At 39.7% G+C, this 22243-nt stretch overlaps 2 protein-coding genes across 5 annotated transcripts; one reads left to right on the top strand and one right to left on the bottom strand.

The window, feature by feature from the left end:
* LOC109234437 (protein WEAK CHLOROPLAST MOVEMENT UNDER BLUE LIGHT 1-like) lies at positions 1813-8697 on the top strand. 4 transcript variants are annotated; one of them, XM_019400426.1, is made up of 3 exons: positions 1813-2057; positions 5274-6205; positions 6475-8697. In XM_019400426.1, exons 2-3 carry the CDS (start codon positions 5309-5311, stop codon positions 8344-8346), a joined length of 2769 nt encoding a protein of 922 aa, XP_019255971.1. In that variant the 5' UTR covers positions 1813-2057; positions 5274-5308; the 3' UTR covers positions 8347-8697. The 4 variants fall into 4 exon arrangements, with proteins under 4 accessions (XP_019255971.1, XP_019255969.1, XP_019255972.1 ...); XM_019400424.1 differs by having other exon boundaries at positions 1813-2067; XM_019400427.1 differs by lacking the exon at positions 1813-2057 and adding an exon at positions 3896-4098.
* Positions 8930-11087, bottom strand: LOC109234439 (photosystem I chlorophyll a/b-binding protein 5, chloroplastic). The gene is made up of 6 exons (XM_019400428.1): positions 10799-11087; positions 10494-10626; positions 10277-10389; positions 10087-10191; positions 9468-9556; positions 8930-9392 (listed from the first exon to the last, which is right to left on the bottom strand). Exons 1-6 carry the CDS (start codon positions 11011-11013, stop codon positions 9250-9252), a joined length of 798 nt encoding a protein of 265 aa, XP_019255973.1. The 5' UTR covers positions 11014-11087; the 3' UTR covers positions 8930-9249.

The following is a 22243-nucleotide window of genomic DNA, read 5'->3' as shown; positions in this document are numbered from 1 at the left end:
ATAGGAAGTCTTAGAGCAACAGTGGAAGGACCACTCCAAAAAAGAGATCAATCCTTTAAAATAAACGACTTATTAAATGGGGAAAATTGGGACTTTGATAATCTTTCCCTTATGATTCCGAATAACATTAAGGAAATTATTAGCAAGGTTAGAATTCGGCTAAAGGGCCCAAGAAGTGACATTCCTATATGGTCACTAACTACTAAAGGTTTTTTCACAACCAAATATTGCTTTAACTTACTAGAGCCTCCAAAGAACAACCTTCTAGAGTTCCAATGGGTTTGGAATCTTAATTGCCCCAACAAAATAAAATTCTTTTTGTGGCAATGTCTCCATAATAGGATTTCTTGTAGACAATATCTGGCAAGAATTGGTTTAAACGTAGATCCAATGTGTCCGATATGCAGAAATAACGAGGAGGAATCTATACTCCACATTTTCTTTAGCTGCAAGGCAATCAAACCTTTTTGGGATAAGGTTGGGTGGCACCACTACTACAAAGTATCAGGTCATCATTGGCTAAACCAAATGAAGTCTTTTAACTACCCAATTAGGAATAATTTTATAAATTGGGACCTCTTCTTCCCTTTCATTATATGGTATGCTTGAATAAATAGAAACAATAACAATCAAAATAACACGACTTCCTCAATCAATGGTGATTTTATTATTCAAAAGGCTATTTAATATAAACTCCTCACTGAAAAAAGCATGTTCACTCCTCCAAAAATCCACATTAATATTGCATGGCACAAACCACCGGAAGGATGGACTAAGCTTAATATTGATGCTAGTTTTGACAATGTTACACGAAAATGTGGATTGGGTGGTATTTTCAGGGATGCCAAAGGACACTGGATTGTGGGATTTGGTAAACCATCATATGCAGGTGGATCACTAGAAGCGGAGTTAAAGGCTCTACTAGAGGGACTCAAAATGGCTAAGGAATGGAGATTATACCCGCTTGTAATAGAGTCAGATTCTGTGGAGGCTATCCAATCTATCTACAGGGTAATAGACTATATGATGATATTGTTAATGAATGCAGGTGGTTAATGCACCAGCAGAAGGAGATAATCCTCCAGCACACATTCAGGCAAGGGAATAATGCAGCTCATCACATGGCAAGAAAGGCTAAGGATCAATTGGAAGGCAAGAAGACTTTTGTTGAAGCTCCACCTTATGTAAAATATTTTGTGGAAAAGGAACTACTAGAACATTGTATTTTTGTTAAACCTCTATTTTATGATGCTTCTCTAGCAAGCCTAGGTAACCAAAGTGTCTTTAGAGACACCAAGTATGCGAATAATATACTAAACCCTCCTTAATTACTAATATATATATTTCCTGTTTGCTAAAACAAAAGTTAGTGTTACTACCATAGTTAGAATAGTATTAGTCCGGCATGACGAAGGCTCAAGGATGACAAATGAAGTGGGTTGGAGCGGAAAAGTCTTCTCAACCATCGTCTTGATCCACTCCACTCTGTCCATTATTTTGAATTTTCTTCTAAATACCTTTTTTTTCTTTTTTCTTTCTTTTAAGTACTAATACTCATGTTTTTTTTTTAATTCAATTCTTTTCTTTTACCCCTTACAACTAAACCCATTTCGTGCCGTTATAGTATTAACTACTTTTATTCGAAATTTTATCGAATTAAATTAATTTTTTATTTTCTCAACCCATTTACAATCGACCCCACAGATGATTACACTCTGTGGGGTTGGTTGGTTTCAATCACGCGCCAAAAACATAGCAAAAAGAACAGTTCTCCATAGTTAGCGGTGACTTTTAGATATTGTAATGTTTTATTTTTAAAAGCAGACATAATTGGAAAAAGACAAAAAGAAAAAGAAGGTAGACGAAGAGGATCTTTGAGGTCCTCTGCTTCTCCTTCTTCTTCTTTCTTTTCAAACCACAATCATTTCTCAAGAGTTAATTACCAATTTATTACTCATTCATCTCAATAATCTCATACTACCCTTTTATCTTTGGTCGTATTACAAACTCTTTAATTATCTTTTTTGGAGAATATCAAGAAACATAGATTATTTCTGGTAATTCTTGGTATGTTCCTCATTATTTCATTGCTTTCTCTTGTTTGTATGTTTTAATAAGCTAATGGTCAATTATGCTTTCGATATGCTAGTCTTAATTGGAGAATGGATATATTTCTTGTTTAATTGTGGAATTTAATATTTGATGATTGGTAATGCATGTTTTTCCTTGTATGTATTTGCTCCCTTTTGACTGCTGAACTATATGCCAGGAAAAAGAGGAGCAATGTTTTCATATCGGAAACATTATCTTTAACTAATGCCAAGTTTAATTCTTGTTGTTTGTGTGTGGTGGTGGGGGGGGGGGGGGGGTTAGCTGATTGTTTCTGACTTTGTATTCCAAATTATTATTATTCCTTTTTTGTCTAATCATGATTTGTCATCATGTTTGTGGGCATTAATTGATTTTTTGGATAGACTGTGGGTATTAATTGTTTAGCATGTTTGACATCCCTATTTGATGAGACCTTATTGTGTTTTGTTGATAGGGAAGTTGTAACTTATCTCGTGAAAAGGTTAACATTATTTTGAACAAAAAGCTAAAATGAAAGGAATAAAAAGATTTATGCGGAGGTTAATGAAATGTAGAGCTTGTTGAGATATTAGTAGTCTTGTTTATGGTTTTAATTCTACGAGAATGATAGTATTGGCCTTCTTTACGGTCTTTGATTCACTTGCCATATATGTTTGTGTCATAAGGAGCTGAATTGCCTTGATTATAATGTTGGTTAAACGATGTCAAACACCAGATGCTGTCCTAGTGATTTTCTCTGTCTACTATTGATATCATGTTTTTCTGTCGCCTAAATATATTTAATTACGAGATTTGATGCAACATCACATCTTTAATATAACATTGTGCAGAGTTTTGAGTAACTATAAAGCGCTAACCAAGGACAAGACAGATGCTCTAGACGAATAACTTCATTAATCTGGAATTTGACTCTCAATTGGTAAAATGATCGACTAGCTGCTTAGAGTGTAGGCCTTGGATATTACTAATACATTGGGTCGATTTAATCGAGTTGCAGTTTGAGCTACCAAATTTTTGTTTCTGTATTACTACACTATGAAAGTGCAGAAAAGTTGCATCTCTAAACTAGCTAATTTTTTTTTGCTCCTGTTGGTGTATGGTTGAGCGTGCTAACTGATATCAGCATCACTGACTAAGTTAGTTATCATTCTGCATTACTTTAGAGCTACACGGCATTATCTAGGTACTTGTAGTTAGTGCTCGTAACATTTTTATTATTAGCACTGTACTAGTCGTGCATTAATTTGCTGGTGAAGTTTCCTGAAGTTCATGATTTTGAAATTATCTGCCACAGTGATTACTGAATGAAGAATCTTTTGGATTGATGGAAAAAGGAAGATCCATTTTCTATTGTTTCCCCCAAAGAGTTGATTTTTGTAATCACTTCCCAAATTTGGGGGCTCCAAACGATAACTTGTTGCAGTCTATGTCCATAAATGTTAATGAGTGTTTAAACTACTATAAGGGTTTAAGTGTCCTAAGCAACAGCTATTAACCACATAACTTCTTTTCAATAAAGTTTACTCTACAAACTCGAATTTTATCACATCGGAAACCTGAAGGGTGATTTGCTTGTCTCTACTTCTATGTTTTCATCAGTATTTCATGAAGAAATTTGCTGCACGAATTGAAATGCAAAGCAACTAGGCGCTGACTGCTATTTTCTTAGTGCATCAACCATACCTCTACCATGTGTGCTAGTACAAATTTGTATAGTTTACATTTCAGGTATTTCATCCTATAGTTCTTTCAACCTGTTGAGTTTGATGTTTGATGGAAGTTTCGTATAACATCTTCCTATTATGTGGTGGTAGTGTTGTGAGAAGTGTCTACTAATTTTGGAACAGAACTAAAGTTTAGAGAGTATCTTTAAAGGTTGCTTGATTTTCCTGCTTGGAGCAAACAGAGGAAGAACATTTGGTTATGCGGAAACCTGATATCCTATAGAAGATGGCTCGTTGGGAGGGGGAAAAAAACAGAAGTTCACAGAGCTTTTTCTTTTAAAAGGTTCGTTGTATCCCCCGTAGGAGCATATACAATTGGAGTGTTTGGTTATATGGGAAAACTGAAGTAAGCCTTAGAAGTTTAGGCTTTACATGGCCATTCTGAAACTAGGATTAATCTCAGTATGGAATGATATCTCCTTGATGAGAGTGCTGAAGAAGAGGAAATTAAGGATGATAATCGGTTTCACAGATCTATCTTCTCTTTGACGTTGATTGGCTACTTTTTCATTTGTCTTTATTCTAGTTGGCTTTGTGGGCTTTCTTTCTCTGAGTTATTTTTTGTTGAGGAGGGAGCAAGAGGGCACTGCTGTGTATCTTTTTTATTACATCCATTGCATGTATATGCAGCGAGTCGTGGACTGCTACTGGATCTTAAATAACCGGATAAACAGTAGGGACTGTACCTCTTTCGTGTGATCTTTTATTCCTCCCTTTTATGGTTATTCATAGATGACAGCATTAGGGAAATATCATGAATCAGGTGGTACATATCTTCATTTGATAAGTCAAAACACTGCACTTGCGGACAAAGAATTTACTGATTGTTTGATTATCAACTCCCTGTTACTTCTCTGTTTGACATTAAATATCTTGTTTGGCTTCACTTTATTCTTTAAATGAAAACTTTACCTCAGAATTCTTTAGTGAGAGGGGGTTTTAAAAAACCTTACTTGATGGGAAGTGGCCCTCATGTGAGATGGTAAGATTCTTTTTGGTTTGTTTTTGCTCGCAATGTAAATATGAGATCCCTTTAACTAGTGAACAAAGGACAAGTTCCATTTGTGAAAATAGCATGAATGCATGATATCGATTTTGGTAAGGAGGAAGTCAGTCGAATACTTAGTAATGCATGTTGCACCAAAAATTCGCAAAAAGGTTAACCTCTTTTTTTTTGATTCTGACTAGCAATTCTCAATTGGAAGAATGACCATGTAAAGGCTATAGCATAGAAACTTTGCAATAAGTGATCGTAATATTACAGAGGAAATAGTTGCAGTTGCTTATGTTTAAGTTCTCCAGTATGGTCTTAAAGAACAGCTGTTTGATATCTCCAGTTGTATAGTTCACCTCCTGGTAAAATTTGAGGTCTTTGTTTACTGTAAAGAGGTTATCTCCAGTATGGTCTTTGTTTACTGCAATAACCTCACTTTCTTTTTTTGCCAATATTAATTTTAGGTTCCCAAGTGGTTCGCCTCAGCTCTTAATTGGAAATGGAAGATGCAAAAGATATGAAGGAAAATTCTCCCCAAGAATCTGCTCCTGAACCTAAAGTTTCTGTTCTGTGGGAGGACCAATCACATGGTGAAACTCAACCTAGGCAACATATGAATGGAACAGCAAATTCTGAAATTCAGGAGACAGACGTGTATGCTTCTCAACATTTGAAAGAATCTTCTGACAGATTTCCAACGGAAGATAGTCAAAATCATCAGCCAGGAAGTTTAGGTTCAGCCTCTTCCATTAAATCCGCCGGTGCAGGTGACATTTCGAAAACAGGAAGTCTTCAATCAGCTGTGCCGACAGTTCAGGGGGAAGCCTCACCTCAATTGGTAGAGGATCTGAAATCATTGGAGCCTCCAACAGCTCTCTCGGAACCCACTCCATCATCTGTATTAGATACAAAAGCAAGTGATTCATTGCAGCAGTCACTGGATGGTGATTCCAGTGGTAGTCTTTCGAATCAACCAAATAATACTGCTGATGGACCAAGAGTAGAGGAAGTTGCTTCACCTTTAGTAACCATGAATTCAGACTCCCCTCCCCTGAAAGAGGAAAACCAAAAAGGATCTTCGGTACACAACTCACTATTTCAGCAAGATAATTCTCCAAGTAGTACTCACGTTTCTACTGATACACCTCCTTTATCCTCTCAAGAACACAAACCTGAAAATAATATTCATGTAGAGGCACCTAATACTGGTCAGCCCCTAGCGAAGGCTTCCAATCTCACAGTTAAGATTCTAGAACCCGGTTCTAAGCACCCTGAAAACATTGATATTAACAGAGTTAAAATCGACACAGCTGCACCAATTGAATCTGTGAAGCAGGCAGTTTCCAAGTTTGGAGGCATCGTTGACTGGAAGGCTCATCGAGTACAGTCTGTAGAGGTAAGCTCTTGAACCCTTACTATACTGATTGATTCTGGAATCAGAAATCCATTTAGCTGTCAGTTAAATGGGTGTCTCGTAAGCAACTTTAGACGATTATATTTAATTCAGCATTGCATGTGCAAGTCCACCTGGATAGTGCACTATAAGCAGTGGCTGTTTAGATTTTATATACATTTTACATCTTCCTCACCTGTACATATTTATCTTTTGAACATCTCTCGTACTATGAATTTCACAACTTAGCCTTTCATTTCTGGCGAATGCAGAGAAGGAAAGTTGTCGATCAAGAACTAGCAAAAGTGCAGGAGGAGATCCCACTGTGTAAGAAACAGTCTCAGGCAGCAGAAGAAGCAAAAATGATGGTATTAAAGGAACTAGATAGTACTAAAAGACTGATAGAAGAGTTGAAGCTGAACCTGGAGAGAGCACAAACAGAAGAGCAACAAGCAAAACAGGACTTGGAACTTGCCAAGCTCAGGGTAGAAGAGATGGAACAGGGTATTGCCGATGAGGCTAGTATTGCAGCCAAGGCGCAGCTTGAAGTTGCTAGAGCCAGGCATGCAGCTGCAGTTTCGGAGCTAAAAACTGTGAATTCCGAGTTAGAAGATCTTCATAAAGAGTATGATTTATTGGTGTCTGAGAGATTTGATGCTGTACAAAAAGCAGAGGAAGCGGTTTCTGCCTCAAAGAAAGTTGAGAAGGAAGTGGAGGATTTGACTATTGAGCTCATCACTACAAAGGAATCTCTGGAGGCTGCACAAGCTGCACACCTGGAGGCAGAGGAACACAGAATTGGAGCAGCGATGGCAAGAGAGCAAGACACTCTAAATTGGGAAAAAGAACTAAAGCTGGCAGAAGAGGAGCTTGAGAAGCTAAACCAGCAAATACTGTCTGCTAAGGATCTCAAAGCAAAATTAGATACTGCTTCAGCCTTGCTACTAGATCTCAAAGCTGAGTTTGCTGCTTATGTGGAATCAAAGTTGGAAAAAGAGATGGATGAAGGCGGCAACTTCAAACGCGAACTGTCAGCGCCAGAGAAACGAACTCATGCTGAGATACAAGCAGCGGTAGCCTTGGCTAAACAGGAACTTGATGAAGTGAAACGCAATATTGAGAAAGCAACAGTTGAAGTAAATTACTTGAAGGTGGCTGCAACTTCATTGAAGGCAGAACTGGAAAAAGAAAAATCAGAACTAACTGCTATCCAGCAGAGAGAAGGCATGGCATCAATTACTGTAGCATCTCTTGAAGCTGAGTTGAACAGGACCAAGTCAGAGATTTCCCTTGTGCAGATAAAGGAGAAAGAAGCAAGAGAAAAGGTGGTGGAGCTTCCTAAGCAATTGCAAGAGGCCGCCCAAGAGGCTGATCGGGCAAAGTTACTTGCACAAACAGCTCGTGAAGAGTTGAGAAAGGCAAAGGAAGAAGCAGAGCAAGCAAAGGCAGGAGCAAGTACCATGGAAAGTAGACTAGTTGCTGCTAAAAAGGAGATAGAGGCTGCAAAAGCTTCTGAGAAGTTGGCACTAGAAGCCATCAACGCTCTGCAAGAGAGTGAATTAGCTCGAAGCACCAATGATGAAGATTCCCCATCTGGAGTAACACTCTCTCTGAAAGAGTATTTTGACCTCAGCAAAATGGCCCATGAGGCAGAGGAGGAAGCTAATAAGAGGGTGGCTGCCGCTATCACCCAAATAGAGGTAGCAAAGGAATCAGAGCTGAGAAGTTTAAGCAGGTTGGAGGAAGTTAATCGTGAGATGGCTGATAGAAAGGAAGCTCTGGAAATCGCAACCCAGAAGGCAGAGAAAGCCAAGGAAGGGAAGTTGGCAATAGAGCAAGAGCTGAGGAAATGGAGGGCGGAGCATGGACTAAGACGGAAAGCTGGTGAATCTCTTCAACCGATAAACATAACAAGAAGCCCGAGATCGAGTGTTGAGGAGAGTAGAGAATTGAAAACCTACGAGCGTGCACCAGGGGCTGCTTCACTACATCATAGGTCAAGTCCAAGAGCATATGAACAAGCAAGTAATACTGAAACCGATACATCTCCAGAAGTGAAGATCCCAAAGAAAAAGAAGAGGTCCTTCTTCCCAAGGCTCTTCATGTTTCTGGGCAGAAAGAAAGCACAGGCCAAGACAGCATGATGCGCTTTGTGGTTTTAAAATGGCTCATCATTTTAAACATTGTTCCTCCATTTTCTGGTTGTTTGTCCTGGGTGACATAGTGTAAATTCTCACTGCTTTTCTGTGTACATGCCGAGTATTATTTCTTGTACAATATCAAAATACTTCACTCACACTTTGGATGGCTGATTATAAAACAGAGTAAGGCTGTTATAGGTTTGGCTGCAAAAGTCAATAAATGATTGTGTAAGTAAATCGTCTGCTGCTTCAATTTGTCTAATCCTGGTAGTTCTGAAAGAAAATAGAAGAAACTAGCACTGTTTCTAAAGTTTGACCTAATAGAAATATATTGGTTCCCTGTGTTTCTTGGTAGTATGGATTGTATAATTCATATGTTGTGGAGTCTTTCGTATCATTTGGTATGTCATTCAATGTTAAAACACCTCAGATCAGAACTTTTTTCTTTTATCATTACCACAGTATTCTGCCAGTTTGAATCCATGTCCTCCACTTAACTTCATCCAATCCTCCTTGAATGTTGTAATCACTAGCTTCCAATGTGCATATTGCCCATTTAATCCGATGTTTACACCAAATCAAAGAATTTAACCTTTAACAGTCGCAAATTATAGTAAGAAAACATATCATGACTGGGTGATAATAGTTTATATGTAAGACACATGTATTGCACTTATTGTTTGGTGCGACCACTTTGTGTAAGTTTTTTTCCTCGTTGTGGTCTGAAGAACATCCTCAGATCACCCGGTGTTTGACCTTTGTGTTGAAACCATATGATACCATCTTCTGTTCTGTCCAGGAAACGATTGATACACATGAATTCTTACATAATGTTGACTTGCTTCACTAAGTAGCCTTTATATGAACACATTTCAGTATGTCATGAAACATATATACTCTTAATGATCAAGAATTAGATGCAGAAATGGTTTGGATAATTGTTTTGTGCCATGGATTGGAGAGATGCTCGACCAGATTATCGATAGGACCAACATGGGTAACAGAAGCCTGGACAAAGATGCCAAGCATAGCCACCATAGCTAGTCGTCCTACAAAACATAGAGGAAAGTATGAAAATTGGACAATAGTTGAAAGCACTAAAAGTGTGATTCAGCTGAACTAACCGTTTTTTATCTCTTTCAGCTTCCAGTCATGAGCATTCTCTATATCTCTTGCAATTCCAAGAGGATTCAGTAGAGGACCACCAGGATACCTGTTCAAAATCAAAGAGTTTTCCCTATACTTAGTAGCAGCATTATCCCATTCTCCAAAAGCAATGCAAAATCTAGAGTCAACGATGAGAGGCCGATTCCCCACCTTGTAATTTCCTTTCCCTACCCTTTTAAAAAAAACGAGTGTATATGTTTACATTTTAATTTTGTTAACATATATGTAAACTGTTTGAGTTGAAAGTAATAGATTCAACTTAACCCATAAAGCCCGTCATAGATCCGCCTCTAGCCCTCTACAGTTCTTCTCCTACTAGCAAGAGAGGAACCTCATGCCCAGGATAAACCCTTTTAATATAATGCTACAGTCAAACCTCTTTATAACAGTCTCGTTTGTTCCGAATATTTTTGGATGTTATAACGAAGTGCTGTTATAGAGAACATATATTATAACATGATATGAAAATTGGTTCTGAAAAAGCTTGGCTTTTATAGTGAAGTGTTGTTATATAGGGATGTTGTTATACAGAGGTCTGACTGTATAATGTTTTGGCCAACAATAAATGTAATTTACCCTGGTTCAAGGCCTTCTAGTGCAGCTTCTAGCCCAAAGAAGGATCCAGGTTTTGCTTGAGAGCCAGGGTTTAGAAAATCCATGTACCTTTTTGTTTCAACGAACCTATACAAAAAGAAATCAGACAGAGGTAAAGTTATTGCCAGCTACTTAAAATATAGTCTTGAATCAACATTGATAAACCTTTTACCCCATCAATAATAGTTGAATAATGAGCAGAGTTCTTGTGCTTGCAAAATCAAATTTTGTAGCTCCCGCTTCATACCACACTGGCAAGTCACTTATTCCCGTCACTCGTAGCAACTACAAAGAAAATCCCAAAAATGAGCTAAAGTCTTGACATTTTACAGAAACCAAGTGAAAAAGGATTAGACTTTAACATAATGATGAAGTTTTAAATGCCATACATCCGTATAAAGAATTCCAGCAACCCCAGCCATGGCGAAACGGGCATGAACTAGTTCTGCTTGTACATACCATCTCAAACTTTCAGGATCCTCTCCAAGTCCTAGTGGATCAAACCCAAAATCTCCAGCAAGACTACCAAAAAAAAAAAGGGTCATCAACTACGTATGCAAATTCATTTCTCATAGCAGGTTGAATAAATTGGCAATTTCCTCTGCTTCAAGCCTTAGGAACGGATAAACTCCCGATAGGCTCGAGTAGATGGTTAAACAAAAATAATTTATCCAAAGGCGAGGATGTTGCTTACGTTCCATCAAGATAGGGTGGAGGGTCAAGCCCAGGAAGCCATGTTGGTCTTTGCTGAGCTCGAAGGACACTTCTGCACTGCCTTAAAGAATGTCCTGTTCTAGCAGGCCAATTAGTGCTTTTCAGAGCTACAGAAGTTTTACATATACTCTTTCCATGAAAAGATGAACCAGAGAATGCCAGAATTTGGATGTTTCTTCCAACTGCAATGTCCATATCTTATTCTTTATCAACTTCCCACAACAAACTCAATTGGTGGGCAGTGGTCATGTGGGAATAAGCAAATGTCCATACTACAAATGATATCCAAATGTTTGCTTTTCAGCGTTACAAATAAGATAGAAAGGGGACCCCAGTTATCCCTTTTCTTCACAGCCACAAAATTTTACCAATAAACGTTGCTCAGTGTGTAAATAAGTTCGTTGTTAAAGAGATATGTGTTTACCCTCGAATCCGGATAACAATTGAATTTATATGGGGTTTTAAGGATCCGTGAACTAAAAGATACAAAAGGTTTTTAGGTTAAGGAAAATAAAGATAAAGACTCAACAATTGCTGTTAAAGTAAATAATCGCAGAATATAATATTGCTTAGAACAGTTGTGCTTGATGCCCCTCAAGAATTTAGAGAGATCCCCCTTTATACATTCTGATTAAGGGTAAAAATAAGGTAGGTCAATTGATTACATCGTGGATCCCTGTAATTACGCCTTAATGGCCTGAAGTGGTTGAGAAAATCACGTTTGGGCGAGATATCCGGCGACGCTTGGTTATCCGTTACGAGTCCGGCTTCCGACCTTGTGTGTTTCTCCATCCGGTGGTGACTCCTATCGAGCTCTGTAACGGTCTCGAAATGACTCGACCTCGGTTGTAGACGTGGCCGTCGTTTTACCTTGCATCCAGGTCGGGTTCGATGGCCCCGATTTGCTCCGGTCCGGACCCAACCCGGTCGGGCTCAAGCAAAAAAGGGTATCACCTAATACAGATAGTCCCCTCGTTTATTAGAGAGTAATGATAATAAACGATATGACCGGTGACGTGATGCCCGTGACGTATGGCCATACGCCAGGTGAAAAAGCCATCGAGTGCTCTGACCACGCCTGCTGCAGGCATTTAATGCTTCTCTTAATTATCTGTCGCTTCGTGTCTGTGGCTTCGCGATTCGTGCCACCGCCTCATGGAAAAAGTATAAACGACCCTTCCAGGTTCAGCATTTCCTATCTTTCTCAAATTCTGCGTTGGTTGTATTTTCTTTTCATCTCTTCGTAAAGCTTTAAGAAATGGCGAAAACTTCACAAAGTGTTCCTTCTAGACCAAGCTCGGCCGCGAGCCCCGCTAGATCTGATGAACATGCACCAGAACCCCCATTGAAAGCATTCACACCGACTGGTTGCTCGGTATCTGCCGACTTCCAGGTTGAAAACCCATCATCGGTCCCGGGCCGCGGCGAACCGGCATCGGANNNTCTTTTGCAAAGAACCAGTGTATTGTGATGCGTCAAGAAAGAGTATCAAAGAGCTCACCAATATCCTTAGCCCCACGGTGGGCGCCAAACTGTTTACCCTCGAATCCGGATAACAATTGAATTTATATGGGGTTTTAAGGATCCGTGAACTAAAAGATACAAAAGGTTTTTAGGTTAAGGAAAATAAAGATAAAGACTCAACAATTGCTGTTAAAGTAAATAATCGCAGAATATAATATTGCTTAGAACAGTTGTGCTTGATGCCCCTCAAGAATTTAGAGAGATCCCCCTTTATACATTCTGATTAAGGGTAAAAATAAGGTAGGTCAATTGATTACATCGTGGATCCCTGTAATTACGCCTTAATGGCCTGAAGTGGTTGAGAAAATCACGTTTGGGCGAGATATCCGGCGACGCTTGGTTATCCGTTACGAGTCCGGCTTCCGACCTTGTGTGTTTCTCCATCCGGTGGTGACTCCTATCGAGCTCTGTAACGGTCTCGAAATGACTCGACCTCGGTTGTAGACGTGGCCGTCGTTTTACCTTGCATCCAGGTCGGGTTCGATGGCCCCGATTTGCTCCGGTCCGGACCCAACCCGGTCGGGCTCAAGCAAAAAAGGGTATCACCTAATACAATATGCTCAACCAATAAAATCCACCAATCCCTACAATTTCTAAGATTATGATACTAATGAATGCACCAATCCGTTATACGCTGAAGCAATAAAATCCACTACTTTGAGAGACTCAGCATTCCGTTTCATTCCTGTTCTACTTAGGAGTAAAGATCATAACCCACTTAATATGTGTTGAGTGGAGATTATACTTCAGCAAACGGTGAATGACCTTAATAATCTGCTTACTTTGAATCTGTTGGTGAAAACATTTAGCAGGAATGATATTTGTTAATGGAGATTATGCACAAGAAAGGGTAAAGAAATAGCTTATCCTGTTGACTTAGGCACTATAGGTTTTAATGATTTGATAAAGGAACACGTGCATAAACCAGGTTCATAGATAGTGTACGCAGATCACAGTTGGGATCAAGCTTAAAGCATGCCGTGAAAGGGATAATTATAGGTGGTTTATTTCTAATAAACCGGGACAAAAAGTTTGCATATGTGATATTGATAAGGAGCAGGACTCCGTACATGAAGGGAACTCAATCCAAGATAAGGAAAGAGTTAGAGGTTGAAGTTAACCAGAACTCTTCCACCAAATAAGAGTAAAGTAATAGACTTATAGTTACTCTTTATTCACTAAGCACATGCTAAAGTTAAGCATGAATTGAGAGCAACTAGCAAGCCATTCAGTGAGCAATCCGTGTGAGATGCGAGAGTGCGATCCTGGCTACATGAACCAGATTGAAGAACCAGTTCCATAAAGAGTTTTACATGTCTGTCTTTATTTCTAGTTCAAAGTGTAGTAGGTGCTTTAAGTTGTACCTTTCAGCTTTCATTTGAAGCAAATGTACTAGGTATTTGAGTTATTACATTCAAGTTAGAGTTAACTTGAAGTGAGGACGAGAGACATGCATTATATTGTGTTCATTATTTCCTTAGATACACATATATGCCTTCTACCATGCTTGACTGTCGTTACACATTTGCCTTTTCCTTATTTGTTACTATTATATATATATATATATATATATATATATATATATATATATATATATATATATATATATATATATATGCCTTCTTTCTTGTTTGGTTGTTGTTAAATACATGATTTCTACCTTGGTTGATGTTGTTACATCTATGCCTCCTATCTTGTTTACAACTATTATCTACATGCCTTCTACTTTGTTTGTTACTATTATCTACATGTCTTTTACTTTTTTTGTGTTGTTACATTTATGTCTTCTACCTTGTTTACTGCAGTTACATCTATACGCCTTCTACCTTGTTTGGTGTTGTTATAAATATACTTGGTGAGAATGAGATAAACGTACGAAGGGTGTTGCCGTGCCATTTGATTAGACATATATACATATGCTTGGTGAGGATGAGCTAAAAGCATAAAGGGTGTTGTTGTGCCATTTGGCTTTGATATCTCGTACAAGTTTATTGAGAAATGGTTGGTTGTTATATTTTATCGTGCTCATTATTTCATTTATTTGAATCTTTCACTGTTACTTGCCTTTTCTCTTGTTATTTCTCTTGCTTACGAATTACACAGGTTTTACCAGTAAGTATCTTTTGACTTAAAAACGCCACTACTTCATCGAGGTTAGTCAAGATAATTAGTAAGTACATGGGGTCGGTTGTACTCGTACTACACTTCAGCACCATGCGTGCAGATAATTGGAACTTAGCTGCTACGGAGTTCGTGGGAGAGTATTGAGGATGTTCCAGCATTCCAGCTACAAGCTACCACCTCGTTCATGGTAGTTTAGGACTTATACTTCCGTTTATATAAATTTCAAATAGATGATGTCAACTTTCTTCTTATCAGAGTTGTATTCTTATTCTTAGTCGCTCATGGCTTGTATTACTAGTCCTTGGGATAGTTGTATTGATTTTCACTGTCACGCCCCAACGTCGGGAGGTGCGACCGGCGCCCAACCGAGTGACGCGACTGAGCAAGCCTATTAGACACTTTCTACCCAACTCATTATGATCAAGAAAACAGGTTATCATTAATTATACAATAGGAAGATTTTTGTAAATATTTCCAAATCGATTCATTTGTGACATCATTGATAAGTTTTCAAAATTACATACACTTTACAATCTGAAGGAACAAGGGTCCAAAACATAACATAATACACTGACCCTTCCAATGCCCATATACAACCCACATAAATGTCTACGGAGCCTCTAGAGATACAAAAGACAGTTATGATAATGCCGGCAATAAGGCCCCGACTATACTTCAAAATGTGGTAAGCATATATACAAAAGATGTACTACATGACCCCGGGAAGAAATGGGGCTCACCAAGTCTGCTGGAAAGATGATGACGCTGCACCATTAGCTGCAATCAATTGTCTGCTATGGAATCACCTACATCCATTTAAAGAATTAGCGCCCCCGACAAAAGGGACGTTAGTACTGTCAAATAGTACTAGTATGTAGAGCTAAACACCAATCTTAATAGAATGAACAACGAAACAAAGAGGAAGCAGTCATGATGTACAATAAGAGCTTCAAACAAATACAAAAAAAGCATCAAGTAAGGATCACATAGTTCTCGGTTCAATTTCCATCTTATTAGGTTCATAATCTTAGTTCCATGTGCCATAATTCACAATACCACCGTGTTCCTACACGGATTCCGATCTCAACCCGATCGGCTAGATCATCTCATTTGAGACATCAACCATATTCACAATTTCAATCAATCATTTCTAGCACAGTTACCACCATGTGTGCGGTGATGTTTAGCTTAAAGTATACATATTTTTATGTATATCGCCTCATATTTTAATCTTGTTTCGTGAATTTGGGATGTTAAATGCTATTATTTATATTAATTTGAAGTGTTTTTTACTTGTAGGAATGATTCGGGAGCAAGTGGGGGCGAAACGTGCAAGATTTGAGCTAAAACAAACAAAATCGGAAAAAGAGGCCATTTGGACACCACTTTGGAGTAAAAACACACACGGGATCGTGAGGAAGCGGAGAATTCTCAGTTTTCTTCATCTTTTCTAGTATTTTCAATTGATTCAACAATTATGCAATTGTTTGAGTACATCATGAGTGGCTAAACACCCATTGTTCTGGGGTTGTAATTTAGCCATGAATATTGTTGTTTGATAATAGCTTGACCTTGATTATAATTCACCAATATATGGTTGTTTCTTCAATTCTATGTTTAATTGCTTAATTGTCGGCCAGCAGTTAGGTTCTATTTACTATCTATGCTATGCTTGGGAGCCGTGTTTAGATTATAGAAGAATTGAAGAGAGCATGATCTTAACCCTTAGGGGGAGCGAATTTGTGGTTAGGGTAGGAATATACCTAGTCACCGTACTTAATTAGATATCGTAATCTTAATGCGTTCTTAATAGATTGATTTCATAGGAATATAGGCATTAATCTATTTTGAATAGGCGAGTAATACTTCGGGAGAAGGCTATGAGAGCAATTATCGATTAATTAGCAACCATGAGTGAATTGTATGAGAGGGAGAGTTAACTAGAACACAATAGGATTGGTGAATCGATCACAACCCTGAAATACTTGTCTCTACTGAATACACAACAATCAACTAGTTACTTGATAATTTAGTTATTATTTTGAATCGTAGTATAATATAATCATATTATTGGACATTGATTTTAGCTGGATTGAATAACAATTTTAGTGAATTAGTGAGTGGTTTACACAAGTCTCTGTGGGTTCGACACTCAACTTATCATTATATTACTTGTCGACCACGTATACTTGCGTGTGCGTTTGGGAGCAATAAGTTTTTGGCGCCGTTGTCGGGGACTTGAATATAAACTACTTTTTAGTTTTTGCTTTAATTGTTTATTCGTCTAGTTTAACGTTACTTGATTGTTGCTCTAATCTCAGAAACTTTGATTGAATGCGTAGGGTCAGAAGCCAGGACAGACTCAACGGCTTTGACCCCGAACCTGAGAAAATATTTCACAGGAGGTTGAGGGAAGCAAGGGATACAAACAATATTCAAGCACTCATTCAATTTCCTGTGAACATGGCAGAGGAGCAACATATGGCTGTTTAGGAGGTAGCAGTGCCCAGAATTGCTAATTTGACGACCCGACCCGTCGTCCCGTGAGAACCGCTCCTTTTCCTCCATTTCATGCTTCGTTATGCTTTATTATCAGTGTCTTGTGTGAATGAGTTGAATTGGGTTGATTTTTTGAAGGAAATGAGACACTTAGTCTCTTTAAGGAGGGCTTGTTTTGGAAAAGTCAACCGGATGTTGACCTATGAGTTAGAGGGCTCGGATGTGGATTCCGGCAATTCGGTTAGCTTCGGGGGATGATTTGTGACTTAGGAGTGTGATCGGAAGTGATTTTGGAGGCCCGGTGTAGAATTAGGCTTGAATTGGCGGAGTTAGTATTTTGGCGAATTTCGGTTGATAGGTGAGATTTTGATCCCAGGTTCGGAATGGAATTCCGAGAGTTGCTGTAGCTTCGTTAGGTGATTTGGGATGTGTGTGCAAAATTTCAGATCATTCGGAGGTGATTTGGTAGGGTTTCTGGTCGAATACGTGTTTCGGAAGTTTTAGAAGAACTTAGGCTTGAATTCGATGTAATTTGATGGTTTTGGTGTTAATTGATGTGTTTTGATGATTGGAACAAGTTTGAATAACGTTGTAGGATGCATTGGTATTTTTGGTTGAGGTCCCGGGGGCCTCGAGGTGAGTTCGATTGGTTAAACGGAGAGTTTTGGAATTTTTGCATGTTGCTAAGTCTGCTGCAACTGGTGTTTTCGCTTCTGCGAAGCTTGGACCGCAGAAGCGGTCTCGCTTGTGCGAAGATTGGACCGCAGAAGCGGTGATGGGACCTGGGCGCTGATTCCGCAGAAGCGGTTGGGGAAGCCGCATCTGCGAAGCCACAGATGCGGGATTTAAGTCGCAGAAGCGGGTTTTTGGGATTATGGGAATTTCCGCAGAAGCGGAAGGAGACCGTAGAAGCGGAAGTCGCAGAAGCGACATTTTGACCGCAGAAGCGGTTTCTTCTGGACAGAAATATTTAATTCTTCTTCGCGAGATTTTGAGAAAAGTAACATATTTCACTTCGGACTTGGAGAGTTTTTGGGCAATTTTGAAAAGGGTTTCAAGGGCTTTGATCAGGTATGAACTCTTGGACTTAAAAACATGATTCTATGGTGTAAATACATGGATTAGAGCTGGAAACTTAAGAAATTAAAGGTCAAAAAATGGAAGTTAGGGCTTGAACTTAAGAGAGCAAAAATTGGGTTTTGAGGGGGTCAATTGGACTCCGATTTTGGTGTTTTTCATATGTATAGACTCATGGCGAGATAAGGAACCCATTGGTGTAAGAATTTCTGAGTTTCGAGGAGTGGGCCCGGGGCTCGAGTTTTCCCAATTTCGGGATTTTTAATATTTTTCGATTGTTTTCGATTGGGTATTGTTCCGTTGGCATATTGTGACGTATTCGTTGTGGTTTTGGTCAGATTCGACGCGCGTGGATGCCGATTTGAGGAGCAAAGGCGTCGCGAGCTAGAGATTTCGCCGGTTCGAGGTGAGTAATGATTGTAAATGATATTCTGAGGGTTTGAAACCCCGGATTGCACATCATAGTGCTATGTTGAGGTGACTTGCACGCCGAATAGCGAGCGTGGGGTAGAGCACCGTTGGGGATTATGACTTAACCATCCTGATTAATGATTTTACCACGTATTTGATTGAAATCAGTTTGCTATCATCATTATTTGGGCTGAATGCCATATTTGGGCTTCGTGCCAACTATTTGAACCCTTCGGGGATTGTTGTTGATAATTCCTCACTGATTTAATTATATATATTTGAATTCAGTCATGTTATTTCCTACTGTTTTCAAAACTCAGCCACGTTCACTCAGTTCTAATACTCAAATGATATTTAAATGATGTTTTGGGCTGAGAAACACTGTTTTATTGTTGCCCGAGTGGCTTATGTGATTTTGTTGACTGAGTAAGGCCGAGGGCCTGTATTGTGAGGATACTTATGGATCGGGCTGCGCGCCGCAGCAGTGTTATACTGTTATTGATATGAGGCTGAGGGTCTAGTTTGATGCCACGAGATGACTTGATATTGCGCTTGGGCCGTAAGGGGCCCCTGCCGGAGTCTGCACACCCCCAGTGAGCGCCGTCGACTATAAACGGAGCGGGCTGCACGCCGCAGCGATATGTGGAGCGGGCTGCACGCCGCAGCAGTACCGGTACTGTTTGATGTGTTTACCTTGTTTCATTGTCTGCCATTATATGCTGTTTGTGCTACTTCTTGCAATATTTACTTGTTGCTCTGGTATTATCTGATAACCGAGTGTGGTGCCCGAGAGGCGGACTTCTGTGCTTATCTGCACTATTTGTTTTGCATTCAATTGCATAATTGTTGAAAAAGTCATTTTCAAAAGAGGTTTTAAACTGAGCTAAGATATTTCTAAAGTTTTTTTATAGCTTCACTGCTTTCTCTCAAAGGGTTTTTCACTGTCCCTATATAGCATGATGGTTTACTTTACGTGATTTCTTACTGCTCAGTTGTTATTTACCCTTATTACTCACTGAGTTGGAGTACTCACTTTTTCCCTGCACCTCGCGTGCACATGCAGGTATTTGTTCACCCGGTAGCGGGTTTTGGCTGATCAGAAGCAGAGCTATAGGAGTAGCGAGGTGACTGCCTGCGTTTGCAGCACCATTTTTCTCTCTTTTGGTTCATTATTCCAGCTTTGTATATTTTAGGTCTTGTAGTTGTATTGTAACGACCCGACCCGTCGTATCAGGTATTACCGCCCTGTTTTCCTCATTTATTGCTTCTTCATGTTTCATTATCAGCAACGAGTGAGTTAGAGTTGAATTGAATTGGTTTGGATAGGAAATGGGACACTTAGTCTCTTTAAGGAAGGCTTAAATTGGAAAAGTCAACCGGACGTTGACTTATGAGTTCGAAAGTTCGGATGTGATTTCCGATGATCCGATTAGCTTCGGGAGATGATTTGTGACTTGGGAGCGTGATCTGAATTGGTTTTGGAGGTCCGGTGTAGAATTAGGCTTGAATTGGCGAAGTTAGCATTTTGGCGAAATCCGATTGATATGTGAGATTTTGATCCGAGGGTCGGAATGGAATTCCGAGAGTTGCAGTAGCTTCATTAGGTGATTTTGGATATGTCTGCAAATTTTCAGGTCAGCCGGACGTCGCTTGGTTGGGTTTTTGATCGAATGCGAGTTTCGGAAGTTTTTAAAGAACTTAGGCTTGAATCCGATGAGAATCGATAATTTTAGTGTTGTTTGATGTGTTTTGATGATTGGAATAAGTTTGGATAATGTTTTAGGTCATGTCCGGGGGGCCTCGGGATGATTTCGGATGGCTAACGGGGAGTTTTTGGAATTTCATACAGCTCAAGGCATGCTGTTTCTGGTATTCTCGCTTCTGCGGGTCTTGGACCGCAGAAGCGGAGCCGCTTAAGCGGAGCTGTGATCGCAGAAGCGGTCCTTGAGGGCTTGGCAATTTCCGCAGAAGCGGAAGGCAGTCCGCAAAAGCGAACATCGCAGGAGCAGGTGGTGACCGCAGAAGCGGTCCTGAGGATTTTAAGTTAGACCGCAGAAGCGGTTATTTTGCGCAGAAGCGGGAGCCACAGGTGCGGTATCCCAACCGCAGAAGCGAAACCTGGCTGAGTTTAAGTGAACAGTGTTTTCACGATTTTGAAAGAGAAGAAACATTTTGGACTTCGGACTAAGGAGATTTTGGGCGATTTTTGAAGAGGGTTTCGAGGGCTATCATCAGGTATGGATTCTTAGACTTAGATTATGATATTATGGTGTAAAATCATGGATTAACACTGAAAATCCAAGGAATTAAAGGTTAAAAATGGATGTTAGGGTTTGAGAAAATTATGATGTAAAAATGGAATTTTGAGGGTCAAACGAACTCCGATTTTGGTAAATTTTATATGTATAGACTCGTGGCGAGACGAGGAATCCGGTGATGTGAATTTCGTAATTTTTCGAGAAGCGGGCCCGGGGCTCGGGTTTTGCTAGTTTCGAGATTCTTGCTAATTTTCGATTATTTTCGATTGGGTATTGTTCCCTTAGCATATTGTGATGTATTCACTCTGGTTTTGGTTAGATTCGACGCGCGTAGAGGCCGATTGAGGGGCAAAGGCATCGCGAGCTAGGGATTTCACCGGTCCGAGGTGAGTAATACTTGTAAATGATATCCTGAGGGTTTGAAACCCCGGATTTGCACATCATAGTGCTGTATTGTGGTGACTTGCACGCCAGGTATGAGCGTGGGGTAGAGCACCGTTGGGGATTGTGACTTAGTCCGTCCCGGTTGTTGGTTTTATTGCATAATTGACTGAAACTACTTGTTATCATCATTATTTGGTTTGATTGCTATATTTGGGCTTCGTGCCAATTATTTGAATCCTTCAGGGATTGATATCACTGTTTTTGCATTACTTTGCATATTATTTTATCACAGTCCAAGGTTTAAAATACTGTTTCGCAAACTCAGCTATCTTTCTAAGATTTGAAAACCTAAATGATATTTTACTGACGTTTTGAGTTGAGACTGTTATTTTACTATTGCCCAAGGGGCTTATGTGCATTTCTGGACTGAGGATGGATCGGGCTGCGCGCCGCAGCGGTGTGATATTGATATTGCGCTTGGGCTGTAGGAGCCCCTCCGGAGTCTGAACCCCCACAGTGAGCGCGGGTACCCAAATGGATCGGGCTGCGCGCCGCAGTGGTCATATGCATTGCATTGCATTCATGCATTGGTTCCTATTTGTACTACGTGTTATGACATTTAGCACTCTGATATCATTGGCATCCATGCTATTGCTTGTACTGTTTACCAGACGCCCTGGTGTTAACTGTTTGTGGAGTGCTGTGCCCGAGGGGCTGTCTTATGTGCGGACTTGCACTATCTGATTACGCGTTCATTTGCTTGACTGTTGGAAAAGGATGTTTTCAAAAGAGGTTTTAAACTGAGCCAGATATTTTCTAAAGGATTTTCACGGTTTTACTTTTTTCTCAAAGAGTGGCACTGTCCTATATAGCATGATGGATTGCTCTTACGTGATTTCTTGCCTCTCAGTTATTATTTACTCTTATTACTCACTGAGTTGGAAGTACTCACTTTACTCCCTGCACCTCGCGTGCAGTTGTAGGTATTGTTCACCCGGTAGCGGGTTATTAGCGGATTGAAGGTATGGCTATTGTAGCTGAGTAAGGTGACCGCCAGCGTTCGCGGCACCGGATGTTGTCTTTTGATTTCCAGGATTTTTTTTTCTTATATATATTATTATTGGCCCTGTAGTTGTGTTCAGGTTTCT

This window comes from Nicotiana attenuata, chromosome 11 (assembly GCF_001879085.1).
Source record: "Nicotiana attenuata strain UT chromosome 11, NIATTr2, whole genome shotgun sequence".
Taxonomy (NCBI): domain Eukaryota; kingdom Viridiplantae; phylum Streptophyta; class Magnoliopsida; order Solanales; family Solanaceae; genus Nicotiana; species Nicotiana attenuata.
The sequence above is the reverse complement of the archived record's forward strand: the minus strand, read 5'-3'. Positions and strand labels throughout refer to the sequence as shown.

Excerpts from the sequence above, each read along its gene's own strand:
- LOC109234437 (XM_019400426.1), top strand. The coding sequence starts at position 5,309 with ATGGAAGATGCAAAAGATATGAAGGAAAATTCTCCCCAAGAATCTGCT. Across the intron at positions 6,206-6,474 it reads ATCGAGTACAGTCTGTAGAG|AGAAGGAAAGTTGTCGATCA; the intron begins GTAAGCTCTTGA and ends TGGCGAATGCAG.
- LOC109234439 (XM_019400428.1), bottom strand. The coding sequence starts at position 11,013 with ATGGACATTGCAGTTGGAAGAAACATCCAAATTCTGGCATTCTCTGGT. Across the intron at positions 10,390-10,493 it reads CTGGAATTCTTTATACGGAT|TTGCTACGAGTGACGGGAAT; the intron begins GTATGGCATTTA and ends TTTTCTTTGTAG. Across the intron at positions 10,192-10,276 it reads ATTCAACTATTATTGATGGG|GTTCGTTGAAACAAAAAGGT; the intron begins GTAAAAGGTTTA and ends CTTTTTGTATAG.